The sequence below is a fragment of the Platalea leucorodia genome (genome assembly GCF_965183815.1).
Source record: "Platalea leucorodia genome assembly, contig: HAP1_HAP1_SCAFFOLD_532, whole genome shotgun sequence".
Classification (NCBI taxonomy): Eukaryota; Metazoa; Chordata; class Aves; order Pelecaniformes; family Threskiornithidae; genus Platalea; species Platalea leucorodia.
In genome coordinates this window covers 17,428-31,052 of record NW_028121069.1, presented here as the reverse complement: position 1 = coordinate 31,052, position 13,625 = coordinate 17,428, and the positions used below count along the sequence as shown (strand labels likewise).

At 72.0% G+C, this 13,625-nt stretch overlaps 1 protein-coding gene across 1 annotated transcript; it reads left to right on the top strand.

Moving 5' to 3' along the window:
• Window positions 1-460: 460 nt before the first annotated feature.
• On the top strand, window positions 461-12,948 carry POLD1 (DNA polymerase delta 1, catalytic subunit; the record flags this gene model as incomplete). Its single annotated transcript, XM_082339203.1, is given in 10 exon segments — window positions 461-609; window positions 1,808-1,900; window positions 1,902-1,984; window positions 4,262-4,414; window positions 5,728-5,830; window positions 7,003-7,135; window positions 9,650-9,763; window positions 9,894-9,946; window positions 10,853-10,950; window positions 12,825-12,948. Coding segments are annotated over 10 exon segments (1,076 nt in total), but the record flags the coding sequence as incomplete, so codon positions are not given.
• Between the last annotated feature and the right edge of the window lie 677 nt (window positions 12,949-13,625).

Genomic DNA, 13,625 nt, shown 5'->3' with positions numbered 1-13,625 from the left:
GGTCCTGGGGGGTTTGGGGGGTCCCGGGGGGACTTTGGGGGACCCTAGGGTTTGTGGGGGTCCCCAGGGGGTTTTGGGGGGGTCCCTGGGAGATTTGGGGGGTCCCCAGGGGGTCGTGGGGGTCCTAGGGGGGGGTCCCCAAGGGAGCAAATCCTGCCTGGCCCAGGGCTTCCCCATGGCCACCAAGGGGGGTCCCGGGGGGGTTTGGGGGTCCCGGGGGGATTTTTGGGGGACCCTGGGGTTTGTGGGGGGTCCCGGGGGGGGTTGGGGGGTCCCCAGGGGGTGCTGGGGGTCCCGGGGGGGGGTCCCCAAGGGAGCAAATCCTGCCTGGCCCAGGGCTTCCCCATGGCCACCAAGGGGGGTCCTGGGGGGGTTTGGGGGTCCTGGGGTTTTTTGGGGGTCCCCGGGGTGGATTTGGGGGTCCCGGGGGGGTTTGGGGGTGCCGGGGCCCTGACGGCAGGCGCGCCGCAGGTGGTGTACGGGGACACGGACTCGGTGATGTGCCGCCTGGGGGTGGCCACGGTGGCCGAGGCGATGGCCCTGGGCCGGGAAGCGGCCGCCTGGGTCTCCAGCCACTTCCCCCCCCCCATCAAGCTGGAGTTCGAGAAGGTCGGGGGGTCCCCGTGTCCCCAGGGGGGGTCCCCGTGTCCCCAAGGGGGGGCCCATGTCCCCGGGGGGGGCCCATGTCCCTGGGGGTGTCCCCATGTCCTTGGGATGGGCCCCATGTCCCCAAGGGGGGCCCTGGGAGGTCCCTGTGTCCCCCAGGGGGGGTCCCCCGTGTCCCCAAGGGGGGGCCCAATGTCCCCAGGAGGGTCCCCATGTCCTCAGGGGGGGTCCCCGTGTCCCCCAGGGGGGTCCCTGTGTCCCCAGGGGGTCCCTGAGAGCTCCCTGTGTCCCCAGGGGGGGGTCCCCATGTCCCCAGGGGGTCCTTGAGAGCTCCCCGTGTCCCCAGGAGGGTCCCTGTGTCCCCAGGGGGGGGTCCCCTGTGTCCCCAGGGGGGTCCCTGAGAGCTCCCCGTGTCCCCAGGAGGGTCCCCATGTCCCCAGGGGTCCCCATGTCCCCAGGGGGGTCCCTGGGAGCTCCCCGTGTCCCCAGGGGGTCCCCATGTCCCCAGGGGGGTCCCTGAGAGCTCCCTGTGCCCCCAGGGGTCCCCATGTCCCCATGGGGGTCCCCCAGAAGGGTCCCCATGTCCCCAGGGGGGGTTCCTGTGTCCCCAGGGGTCCCCATGTCCCCAGAAGGGTCCCCATGTCCCCAGGGGTCCCTCATGTCCCCAGGGGGGGTCCCTGGGAGCTCCCCGTGTCCCCAGGGGTCCCCATGTCCCCAGGGGGGTCCCCAGGAGGGTCCCCCGTGTCCCCAGGGGGTCCCCCATGTCCCCAGGGGGGTCCCTGAGAGCTCCCGGTGCCCCCAGGGGTCCCCATGTCCCCAGGGGGGTCCCCAGGAGGGTCCCCATGTCCCCAGGGGTCCCCATGTCCCCAGGGGGGTCCCTGAGAGCTCCCTGTGCCCCCAGGGGGGTCCCCATGTCCCCAGGGGGATCCCTGAGAGCTCTCCGTGTCCCCAGGGGTCCCCATGTCCCCAGGGGGGTCCCCAGGAGGGTCCCCGTGTCCCCAGGAGGGTCCCCATGTCCCCAGGGGGGGTCCCTGTGTCCCCAGGGGGATCCCTGAGAGCTCCCCGTGTCCCCGGGGGTCCCCATGTCCCCAGGGGGGTCCCCAGGAGGGTCCCCGTGTCCCCAGGGGGGGTCCCTGGGAGCTCCCCGTGTCCCCGGGGCTCCCCCGGCGGGGGCTGGGCGCTGAGGTTGCCCCCTCGCCAGGTTTACTGGCCCTACCTGCTGATCAGCAAGAAGCGCTACGCCGGGCTCTGCTTCTCCTCGCGGGCGGAGGCGCACGACAAACTGGACTGCAAGGGGGCTGGAGGCCGTGCGGCGCGACAACTGTCCCCTGGCCGCCAACCTCGTCACCGCCTGCCTGCGCCGCATCCTGCTCCACCGGTCAGCGGGGGACAGGGGACACGGGGGGGGCACGGGGGGCGGGGGGGCACGGGGGGACAGGGGACACGGGGGGGGCACGGGGGGCGGGGGGGCACGGGGGGACAGGGGACACGAGGGGGACACGGGGGGCGGGGGGGGCACGGGGGGACAGGGGACACGGGGGGGGGCACGGGGGACGGGGGGGGCACGGGGGGGACACGGGGGACGGGGGGGCACGGGGGACACCCAGGGGGATGGGGACACTGGGGGACAGGGGGGCACTGGGGGGGACAGGGACATGGGGGGACAGGGGGACACTGGGGGACAGGGGACATGAGGGGGACACGGGGGACGGGGGGGGCACGGGGGGACAGGGGACACGGGGGACGGGGGGGCACGGGGGGGACAGGGACATGGGGGGACAGGGGGGGCACTGGGGGGGACAGGGGACATGGGGGGGACAGGGGGACACTGGGGGGACAGGGGGACACTGGGGGGACAGGGGACATGGGAGGACAGGGGGACACTGGGGGACAGGGGCACAGGGGACATGCAGGGGACAGGGGGACACTGGGGGACACCCAGGGCACAGGGGGATGCCCAGGGGACAGGGGGACACTGGGGGACAGGGGGCACTGGGGGGACAGGGGGACACCCAGGGGGACAGGGGACACTGGGGGACAGGGGATGGGGGGGACAGTGGGGCACTGGGGGACAGGGGACACCCAGGGGACAGGGGGACACTGGGGGGACAGGGGGCACTGGGGGGACGGGGGGACACTGGGGGGACAGGGGACACTGGGGGACGGGACACTGGGGGACAGGGGGCACTGGGGGGACGGGGGGACACTGGGGGGACAGGGGACACTGGGGGACGGGACACTGGGGGACAGGGGGCACTGGGGGGACGGGGGGACACTGGGGGACAGGGGGACACTGGGGGACAGGGGGACAGGGGACACTGGGGGGACAGGGGGACACTGGGGGACAGGGGCCACCCGGGGGGACAGCACAGGGGACGCCCTGGGGGGGCAGGGGCAGCCCTGGGGGGCTGGGGGAGGCGGGGGGTCTCTGTGACCCCCCTGTCCCTTCTGGGGACCACTGGGGGTCCCCCTGTCCCCCCGGGGACACTGGGGGGGCTTCTGGGGTCCCCCTGTCCCCCCAGGGACGCTGGGGGGGGGTTTGGGGGTACCCCTGTCCCCCCAGGGACCCCCCGGGGCGATGTGGGGGCCCCCCTGAACCCCGTTTTCCCCCCAGGGACCCCGAGGGCGCGGTGGCGCACGCGCAGGAGGTGATCTCGGACCTCCCGGGGCCTTTGGGGGCCCCCCAGCCCCCCCATATCCCCCCCAGGGACCCCCAGGGACCCCGTACCCCCCCAGGGACCCCCCGGGACGATGTGGGGGCCCCCCTGAACCCCGTTTTCCCCCCAGGGACCCCCGAGGGCGTGGTGGCGCACGCGCAGGAGGTGATCTCAGACCTCCCGGGGCCTTTGGGGGCCCCCCAGCCCCCCCATATCCCCCCCAGGGACCCCCAGGGACCCCGTACCCCCCCAGGGACCCCCCAGGGCGATGTGGGGGCCCCCCTGAACCCCGTTTTCCCCCCAGGGACCCCCGAGGGCGCGGTGGCGCACGCGCAGGAGGTGATCTCAGACCTCCCGGGGCCTTTGGGGGCCCCCCAGCCCCCCCATATCCCCCCCAGGGACCCCCAGGGACCCCGTACCCCCCCAGGGACCCCCCGGGGCGATGTGGGGGCCCCCCTGAACCCCGTTTCCCCCCCAGGGACCCCGAGGGCGCGGTGGCGCACGCGCAGGAGGTGATCTCAGACCTCCCGGGGCCTTTGGGGGCCCCCCAGCCCCCCCATATCCCCCCCAGGGACCCCCAGGGACCCCGTACCCCCCCAGGGACCCCCCAGGGCGATGTGGGGGCCCCCCTGAACCCCGTTTCCCCCCCAGGGACCCCGAGGGCGCGGTGGCGCACGCGCAGGAGGTGATCTCAGACCTCCCGGGGCCTTTGGGGGCCCCCCAGCCCCCCCATATCCCCCCCAGGGACCCCATATCCCCCCCCACCCCCCCCAGGGACCCCCCGGGGCGATGTGGGGGCCCCCCTGAACCCCGTTTTCCCCCCAGGGACCCCGAGGGCGCGGTGGCACACGCGCAGGAGGTGATCTCAGACCTCCCGGGGCCTTTGGGGGCCCCCCAGCCCCTCCATATCCCCCCCAGGGACCCCCAGGGACCCCGTACCCCCCCAGGGACCCCCCAGGGCGATGTGGGGGCCCCCCTGAACCCCGTTTCCCCCCCAGGGACCCCGAGGGCGCGGTGGCGCACGCGCAGGAGGTGATCTCGGATCTGCTCTGTAACCGCGTCGACGTCTCCCAGCTCGTCATCACCAAGGAGCTGACGAGGGCGGCCAGCGCCTACGCCGCGCCCCAGGCCCACGTCCAGCTGGCCGAGAGGTGGGGGGACCCCCCGCACCCCAAAACCCGACCCCCCCCCCCTCCCCCGCGTGGGGACCCCAAAGAGGCCCCCCCGCAACGGGGAGCCCAAAATGGGCACCCTAAAATGGGCCCCCCAAAATGAGGAGCCCTGAATGGGCACCGTAAAATGGGGACGCTAAAATGGAGACCCCAAAATGGGCACCCTAAAGTGGGCACCCCAAAACGGGGACCCCCAAAGAGGCACCCTGAAACAGGGACCCCAAAATGGAGACCCTAAAATGGGCCCCCCAAAACGGGGAGCCCCAAAGAGGCACCCCAAAATGGGGAGCTCAAAATGGAGGCCCTAAAATGGGCCCCCCAAAACGGGGACCCCCAAAGCGGCACCCCAAAATGGGGAGCTCAAAATGGAGACCCTAAAATGGGCACCCCAAAATGGGGACCCTAAAATGGAGACCCCAAAATGGGCCCCCCAAAACGGGGACCCCCAAAGAGGCACCCTGAAATGGGGACCCCAAAATGGAGACCCTAAAATGGGCCCCCCAAAATGGGGAGCCCCGAACGGGCACCTTAAAATGGGCACCCCAAAATGGGGACCCCCAAAGCGGCACCCCAAAATTGCCCCCCAAACTGGGCACCCAAAACTGGGGACCCCAAAACTGGGCACCCCCAAATTGGGGACCCAAAACTGGTACCCCAAACTGGGCCCCCCAAATGGGCACCCCCAAACTGGGCACCCAAAACTGCCCCCCAAACTGGGCCCCCCAAATGGGCCCCCCCAAACTGGGCACCCAAAACTGGCCACCCCAAACTGGCCACCCCAAACTGGCCACCCCAAATGGGGACCCCAAAATTGCCCCCCGAACTGGGGACCCCCAAACTGGGCCCCCCGAACTGGGGACCCCCAAACTGGGCACCCCAAAACTGGGCACCCAAAACTGGTACCCCAAATTGGGCCCCCCAAATTGGGCCCCCCAAACTGGGCACCCAAAACTGCCCCCCAAACTGGGCCCCCAAACAGGGGACCCCCAAACTGGGCCCCCCAAATGGGGACCCCAAAATTGCCCCCCAAACTGGGGACCCCAAACTGGGACTCCCAAACTGGGACTCCCAAACAGGGGACCCCCAAACTGGGCCCCCCCAAATGGGGACCCCAAAATTGCCCCCCAAACTGGGCGCCCCAAACAGGAGACCCCCAAACTGGGGACCCCCAAACTGGGCCCCCCACACTGGGCCCCCGCGGGTGGGTGTCCCCAGGCGGGGGGGCTCGGGGCCCCCCGGGCCCCCCAAAGCGGGGCCGCCCCCACCCATGGGTGCCCCCCCCCCCCCCCCAGGATGCGGCAGCGGGACCCCGGCAGCGCCCCCAGCCTGGGCGACCGCGTCCCCTACGTCATCGTCACCGGCGCCAAGGGGGCGGCCGCCTACACCAAGTCCGAGGTGGGGGCGCGGGGGGACGGGGGGGGACGGGGGGGGGACAGGGGGGTGACACGGGGACATGGGGGGGACATGGGGACACGGGGGGGACAGGGGGGACACGGGGACATGGGGACGGGGGGGGACATGGGGACACGGGGACATGGGGACGGGGGGGACATGGGGACACGGGGGGGACAGGGGGGGGACGGGGGGACACGGGGACATGGGGGGACATGGGGACAGTGGGGGGGACGGGGGGACAGGGGGGGACATGGGGACATGGGGGGACATGGGGACAGTGCGGGGACGGGGGGACATGGGGGGGACATGGGGACAGTGGGGGGACAGGGGGACATGGGGGGGACACGGGGACATGGGGGGACATGGGGACATGGGGACATGGGGGACGGGGGGGACATGGGGACATGGGGGGGACATGGGGACATGGGGGGGACACAGGGATGGGGGGGACAGGGGGGGACAGGGGGACATGGGGACGGGGGGACAGGGGGATGGGGGACAGGGGGGACACGGGGGGATGTGGGGACATGGGGGGACAGGGGTGCTGGGTGGGGGGTGCTGGGGGTGATGGGGGGGTGCTGGGGGGTGACAGAGGGTGACAGGGGTGCTGGGGGGTGACAGGGGGTGCTGGGGGTGATAGGGGAGTGCTTGGGGGTGCCGGGGGGTGACAGGGGGGTGACGGGTAATGGGTGCTGGGGGTGACAGGGGGTGACGGGGGGGGTGCCGGGGGGGGGCCGGGGGTGCCAAGGGGGTGCTGGGGGGTGACAGGGGGGTGCCGGGGGTGACAGGGGGGTGACGGGGGGTGCCGGGGGGTGCTGGGGGTGGCGGGGGGTGGCGGGGGATTTGGGGTGACGGGGGTGACAGGGGGTGGGCGGGGGGTGACAGGGGGGTGCCGGGGGGTGGCGGGGGGAGGCAGGGGGTTGGGGTGGCGGGGGTTGGGGTGACGGGGGGGTGCTGGGGGTGGCGGGGGGTGGTGGGGGATTTGGGGTGACGGGGGTGACAGGGGGTGCCAGGGGGGTGACAGGGGGGTGCCGGGGGGGTGGCGGGGGTTGGGGTGCCGGGGGTGACGGGGGGTGACAGGGGGGTGCCGGGGGGTGGCGGGGGTTGGGGTGGCGGGGGTTGGGGTGCCAGGGGGGTGGCGGGGGTTGGGGTGACGGGGCGCCCCCGCGCAGGACCCCATCTACGCGCTGGAGCACAGCCTGCCCATCGACACCCGCTACTACCTGGAGCAGCAGCTGGCCAAGCCCCTGCTCCGCATCTTCGAGCCCATCCTGGGCGAGGGCCGGGCCGAGAGCGTCCTCCTGCGTGAGTCCCCCAAACCCCGGGGGCACCCCAAACCCCCCGGCACCCCAAAACCCCCCCCGGCACCCCCAAACCCCCCCCGGCACCCCCAACCCCCCCCCGGCACCCCAAACCTCCCAGGGACCCCAAAATCCCCCCCTGAGCACCCAATGCCCCCTCGGTCCCATCCTGGGCGAGGGCCGGGCCGAGAGCGTCCTCCTGCGTGAGTCCCCCAAACCCCGGGGGCACCCCAAAACCCCCCCCGGCACCCCCAACCCCCCCCCGGCACCCCAAACCTCCCAGGGACCCCAAAATCCCCCCCTGAGCACCCAATGCCCCCTCGGTCCCATCCTGGGCGAGGGCCGGGCCGAGAGCGTCCTCCTGCGTGAGTCCCCCAAACCCCGGGGGCACCCCAAAACCCCCCCCGGCACCCCAAACCCCCCCCGGCACCCCAAAACCGCCCAGGGACCCCAAAATCCCCCCCTGAGCACCCAATGCCCCCTCGGTCCCATCCTGGGCGAGGGCCGGGCCGAGAGCGTCCTCCTGCGTGAGTCCCCCAAACCCCGGGGGCACCCCAAAACCCCCCCCGGCACCCCAAACCCCCCCCCCCGGCACCCCCAAACCCCCCCCGGCACCCCAAACCTCCCAGGGACCCCAAAATCCCCCCCTGAGCACCCAATGCCCCCTCGGTCCCATCCTGGGCGAGGGCAGGGCTGAGCGTCCTCCTGCCTGAGTCACCCCAAAACCCCCGGCACCCCCAAACCCCCCCCGGCACCCCAAAACCCCCCCCGGCACCCCCAAACCCCCCCCGGCACCCCAAACCTCCCAGGGACCCCAAAATCCCCCCCTGAGCACCCAGAGCCCCCTCGGCCCCATCCTGGGCGAGGGCAGGGCTGAGCGTCCTCCTGCCTGAGTCACCCCAAAACCCCCGGCACCCCCCAAACCCCCCCCGGCACCCCCAAACCCCCCCCGGCACCCCAAAACCGCCCAGGGACCCCAAACCTCCCAGGGACCCCAGAATCCCCCCCGAGCACCCAATGCCCCCTCGGTCCCATCCTGGGCGAGGGCCGGGCTGAGCGTCCTCCTGCGTGAGTCCCCCCAAACCCCGGGGGCACCCCAAAACCCCCCCCGGCACCCCAAACCCCCCCCGGCACCCCAAAACCCCCCCCGGCACCCCAAAAACCCCCCGGCACCCCAAACCCCCCCCGGCACCCCAAAACCTCCCAGGGACCCCAAAATCCCCCCCTGAGCACCCAGAGCCCCCTCGGTCCCATCCTGGGCGAGGGCAGGGCTGAGCGTCCTCCTGCGTGAGTCCCCCAACCCCCCCGGCACCCCCAACCCCCCCCGGCACCCCCAAACCCCCCCCCGGCACCCCCAACCCCCCCCGGCACCCCAAACCTCCCAGGGACCCCAAACCTCCCAGGGACCCCAAAATCCCCCCTGAGCACCCAGAGCCCCCTCGGTCCCATCCTGGGCGAGGGCAGGGCCGAGAGCGTCCTCTTGCGTGAGTCCCCCAAACCCCGGGGGCACCCCCAAACCCCCCCCAGCACCCCCAAACCCCCCCCGGCACCCCCAACCCCCCCCGGCACCCCAAACCTCCCAGGGACCCCAAAATCCCCCCCTGAGCACCCAATGCCCCCTCGGTCCCATCCTGGGCGAGGGCCGGGCCGAGAGCGTCCTCCTGCGTGAGTCCCCCCCAAACCCCGGGGGCACCCCAAACCCCCCGGCACCCCCAAACCCCCCCCGGCACCCCAAAACCGCCCAGGGACCCCAAAACCTCCCAGGGACCCCAAACCTCCCAGGGACCCCAAAATCCCCCCTGAGCCCCCGGGGGACCCCAAAATCCCCCCCCAGGGACCCCAAAATCCCCCCTGAGCCCCTGGGGGACCCCAAAATCCACCGCAGGGACCCCAAAATCCCCCCTGAGCCCCTGGGGGACCCCAAAATCCACCGCAGGGACCCCAAAATCCACCCCAGGGGACCCCAAAATCCCCCCTGAGCCCCCAGGGGACCCCAAAATCCCCCCCCCAGGGACCCCAAAATCCCCCCTGAGCCCCTGGGACCCCCCCAAAATCCACTGCGGGGACCCCAAAATCCCCCCTGAGCCCCCGGGGGACCCCCAAAATCCACCACAGGGACCCCAAAATCCCCCCTGAGCCCCTGGGACCCCCCAAAATCCACCGCAGGGACCCCAAAATCCCCCCTGAGCCCCCGGGGGACCCCAAAATCCACTGCAGGGACCCCAAAATCCCCCCTGAGCCCCTGGGACCCCCCAAAATCCACCGCAGGGACCCCAAAATCCCCCGGGGGACCCCAAAATCCCCCCCCCAGCTCCCCCAAATCCCCCCTCCCCAGGCCCCCCTCCAGCACCCCACCACCAAGGGGAGCCCCTGGAGCAGGATGGGGCTGGGTTTGGGGGGTCCCGAGGGGTTTGGGGGGTCCCGGGGGGGGGGGGGTTGGGGGGGGGTCAGGGGGTTTTGGGGGGGTCGGGGGGTTTTGGGGGGCCCCCCCCGACCCCTCTTTTTCCCGCCGCCGCAGAGGGGGAGCACACGCGCTGCAAGACGGTGCTGACGGCCAAGGTCGGGGGGCTGCTGGCCTTCGCCACCAAGCGCAGCACCTGCGTGGGGTGCCGGGCCGTCCTGCCCCACCACGGTGAGCGGGGACCCCCCAAAAATGACGGGGCCCCCCCCGCGGGGTCCCCCGCCCCCCGCCCCCCGCCCCCACGCAGGATCGGGCCCCAATCGCCCCCCGTTTCCCCTCTCCCCCCCCCCCCCCCCCCCAGGTGCGGTGTGCGATTTCTGCCGGCAGCAGGAGTCGGAGCTCTACCAGAAAGAGGTGGGGGGCAGGCGCGGTTTTGGGGGGCTCGGGCGCCGCCGTGGGGCTGGGGGTCCCCTCTGTGGGGCTGGGGGGGGGCCTGGGGGCTGGGGTCCCCCCCCACGGGGGTCCTGGGGCTCCTGGGTCCCCTCCGTGGGGCAGGGGGGGGCCTGTGGTGGGGCTGGGGTCCTCGCCGTGGGTCCCTGCTGTGGGGCTGGGGTCCCCGCTGTGGGGCAGGGGGGGGGTCCCCTGGGCTGGGGTGGGGGTCTGGGTGCTGGGGTCCCCCCCCACGGGGGTTCTGGGCTCCTGAGTCCCCTCCGTGGGGCAGGGGGGGGGGCCTGTGGTGGGGCTGAGGTCCCCACTGTGGGGCCCAGAGGCCAGGGTCCCCTCTGTGGGTCCCCGCCGTGGGGCTGGGGTCCCCACTGTGGGGCAGGGGGGGGGTCCCCTGGGCTGGGGTGGGGGTCTGGGTGCTGGGGTCCCCCCCCATGGGGGTCCTGGGCTTCTGGGTCCCCTCTGTGGGGCAGGGGGGGGTCCCTGCTGTGGGTCCCTGCTGTGGGGCTGGGGTCCCCTCTGTGGGTCCCTGCTGTGGGGCAGGGGGGGTTATGGTTAGGGTTAGGGTGGGGCTGGGTGCTGGGGTCCCCCCATGGGGGTCCCAGACACTGGGGTCCCCGCCGTGGGGCTGGGGGGGTCCCGCCATGGGTCCCACCGTGGGGCAGGGTGCTCCCCGCCATGGGTCCCGCCGTGGGGCAGGGTGCTCCCCGCCGTGGGGCAGGGTGCTCCCCGCCATGGGTCCCGCCGTGGGGCAGGGTGCTCCCCGCCGTGGGGCAGGGGGGGTCCCCGCCATGGGTCCCGCCGTGGGGCAGGGTGCTCCCCGCCGTGGGGCGGGGGGGTGGCGCCGTGGGTGGCGCCCTCACCCTGCGCCCGCAGGTCTCCCGCCTGGCGGGGCTGGAGGAGCGCTTCGCCCGCCTCTGGAGCCAGTGCCAGCGCTGCCAGGGCTCCCTGCACGAGGACGTCCTCTGCACCAGGTGACCCTCCCCCCGCGTCACCCCCGCCTCACCGCGTCACCCCCCGTCACCCCCCGTCACCCCGTGTCACCCCGTGTCACCCCCCGTCACCCCGTGTCACCCCCGCGTCACCCCGTGTCACCCATCGCCTGCCCTGTGGCCCCAACGTCCCCCCACGTCCCCAACATCGTCCCCAACATCCCCAATGTCCCCAATGTTCCCAATGTCCCCAACGTCCCCCATGTCCCCAACGTCCCCCAACATCATCCCCAATGTCCCCAACGTCCCCATGTCCCCAACGTCCCCAACATCCCCATGTCCCCAACGTCCCACAACATCGTCCCCATGTCCCCAACATCCCCATGTCCCAACGTCCCCAACATCATCCCCATGTCCCCAACGTCCCCCAACATCGTCCCCAACATCGTCCCCAATGTCCCCAACACTGTCCCCCAACGTCCCCCAACATCGTCCCCATGTCCCCAACATCCCCATGTCCCCAATGTCCCCAACATCCCCATGTCCCCAACGTCCCCCAACATCGTCCCCAACATCGTCCCCAATGTCCCCCAACACTGTCCCCAACGTCCCCCAACATCGTTCCCATCATCCCCATGTCCCCAATGTCCCCAACATCGTCCCCATGTCCCCAACGTCCCCAATGTTGTCCCCAACGTCCCCATGTCCCCCAACGTCCCCAACGTTGTCCCCAACGTCTCCAACACCATCCCCATGTTCCCAACGTCCCCCAACATCGTCCCCATGTCCCCAACGTTGTCCCCATGTCCCCAACATCCCCATCATCATCCCCGTGTCCCCAATGTCCCCAACACTGTCCCCAACGCCATCCCTGTGTCCTCAACGTCCCCAACACTGTCCCCAACACTGTCCCCAATGTCCCCCCACTGTCCCCAATGCCATCCCCGTGTCCCCTCAACGCCCCTCCCGCTGTCCCCATGTCCCCAACGTCATCCCCATGTCCTCCATGATGTCCCCATGTCCCCCACGATGTCCCCAACATCCCCAACGTCCCCTTGTCCCCCATGATGTCCCCATGTCCCCCATGACATCCCCCTGTCCCCCTTGATGTCCCCCTGTCCCCCTCGATGTCCCCAACGTCCCGTGTCCCCCTCGATGTCCCCAACGTCCCCAACGTCCCCCTGTCCCCCTAGACATCCCCCACAACGTCCCCATGTCCCCCATGACGACCCCAACGTCCCCAACGTCCCCATGTCCCCCTCGACGTCCCCAATGTCCCCGTGTACCCCACGATGTCCCTGTGTCCCCCCTCGATGGTCCCCAACGTCCCTGTGTCCCCCACAATGTCCCCAACGTCCCCCACGATGTCCCCAACGTCCCCCTGGCCCCCTCGATGTCCCCAACGTCCCTGTGTCCCCCACGATGTCCCCATGTCCCCCACGATGTCCCCAACGTCCCCGTGTCCCCCACGATGTCCCCGTGTCCCCCTCGACGTCCCCAACGCCCCCATGTCCCCCACGATGTCCCCGTGTCCCCCTCGACGTCCCCAACGTCCCCGTGTCCCCCATGACGTCCCCCACAACATCCCCATGTCCCCCACAATGTCCCCAATGTCCCCCTGTCCCCCACGATGTCCCCAACATCCCCAACATCCCCGTGTCCCCCCTCGACGTCCCCAACGTCCCCGTGTCCCCCACGATGTCCCCAACGTCCCCCACGATGTCCCCAACGTCCCCGTGTCCCCTTCAACGTCCCCAACGTCCCCGTGTCCCCCATGACATCCCCCACAACATCCCCATGTCCCCCACGATGTCCCCAACGTCCCCGTGTCCCCCTCGACGTCCCCAACGCCCCTGTGTCCCCCACGATGTCCCCGTGTCCCCCACGATGTCCCCAACGTCCCCGTCTCCCCCCAGCCGCGACTGCCCCATTTTCTACATGCGGCGGAAGGTGCAGAAGGACCTGGACGCGCAGGAGCGGCTGGTGGCCCGCTTCGGCCCCCCCACCTGGTGACGGGGACCCCTCCCCCCCCTCCCCCGGGGGTCCCCTCCCCCCCCCCCGGGGTCCCCTCCCCTCCCCCCCCCCCCCCCCCCCGGGACCCTCCCCCCGCCCCTCCCCCGCGGACCTGGGGCGGCTCCTGCCGGAATTAAACCAAAACGGTGATTTTTAGTGGTGCCCTGGCTGGGGCGGAACTGGGGCCAGTATGGGGCTGAACTGGGGCCAGTATGGGGCGGAACTGGGGTGGAACTGGGGCCAGTATGGGGCTGAACTGGGGCCAGTATGGGGCGGAACTGGGGTGGAACTGGGGCCAGTATGGGGCTGAACTGGGGCCAGTATGGGGCGGAACTGGGGCGGAACTGGGGCCAGTATGGGGCTGAACTGGGGTGGAACTGGGGCCAGTATGGGGCTGAACTGGGGCTGCTGGGGGCTGAACTGGGGTGGAACTGGGGCCAGTATGGGGCGGAACTGGGGCAGAACTGGGCCAGTATGGGCCCAAACTGGGGCTGCTGGGGCGGAACTGGGGCCAGTATGGGGCTGAACTGGGGTGGAACTGGGGCCAGTATGGGGCGGAACTGGGGTGGAACTGGGGCCAGTATGGGGCGGAACTGGGGCGGAACTGGGGCCAGTATGGGGCGGAACTGGGGCCAGTATGGGGCTGAACTGGGGCGGAACTGGGGCCAGTATGGGGCTGAACTGGGGTGGAACTGGGGCCAGTA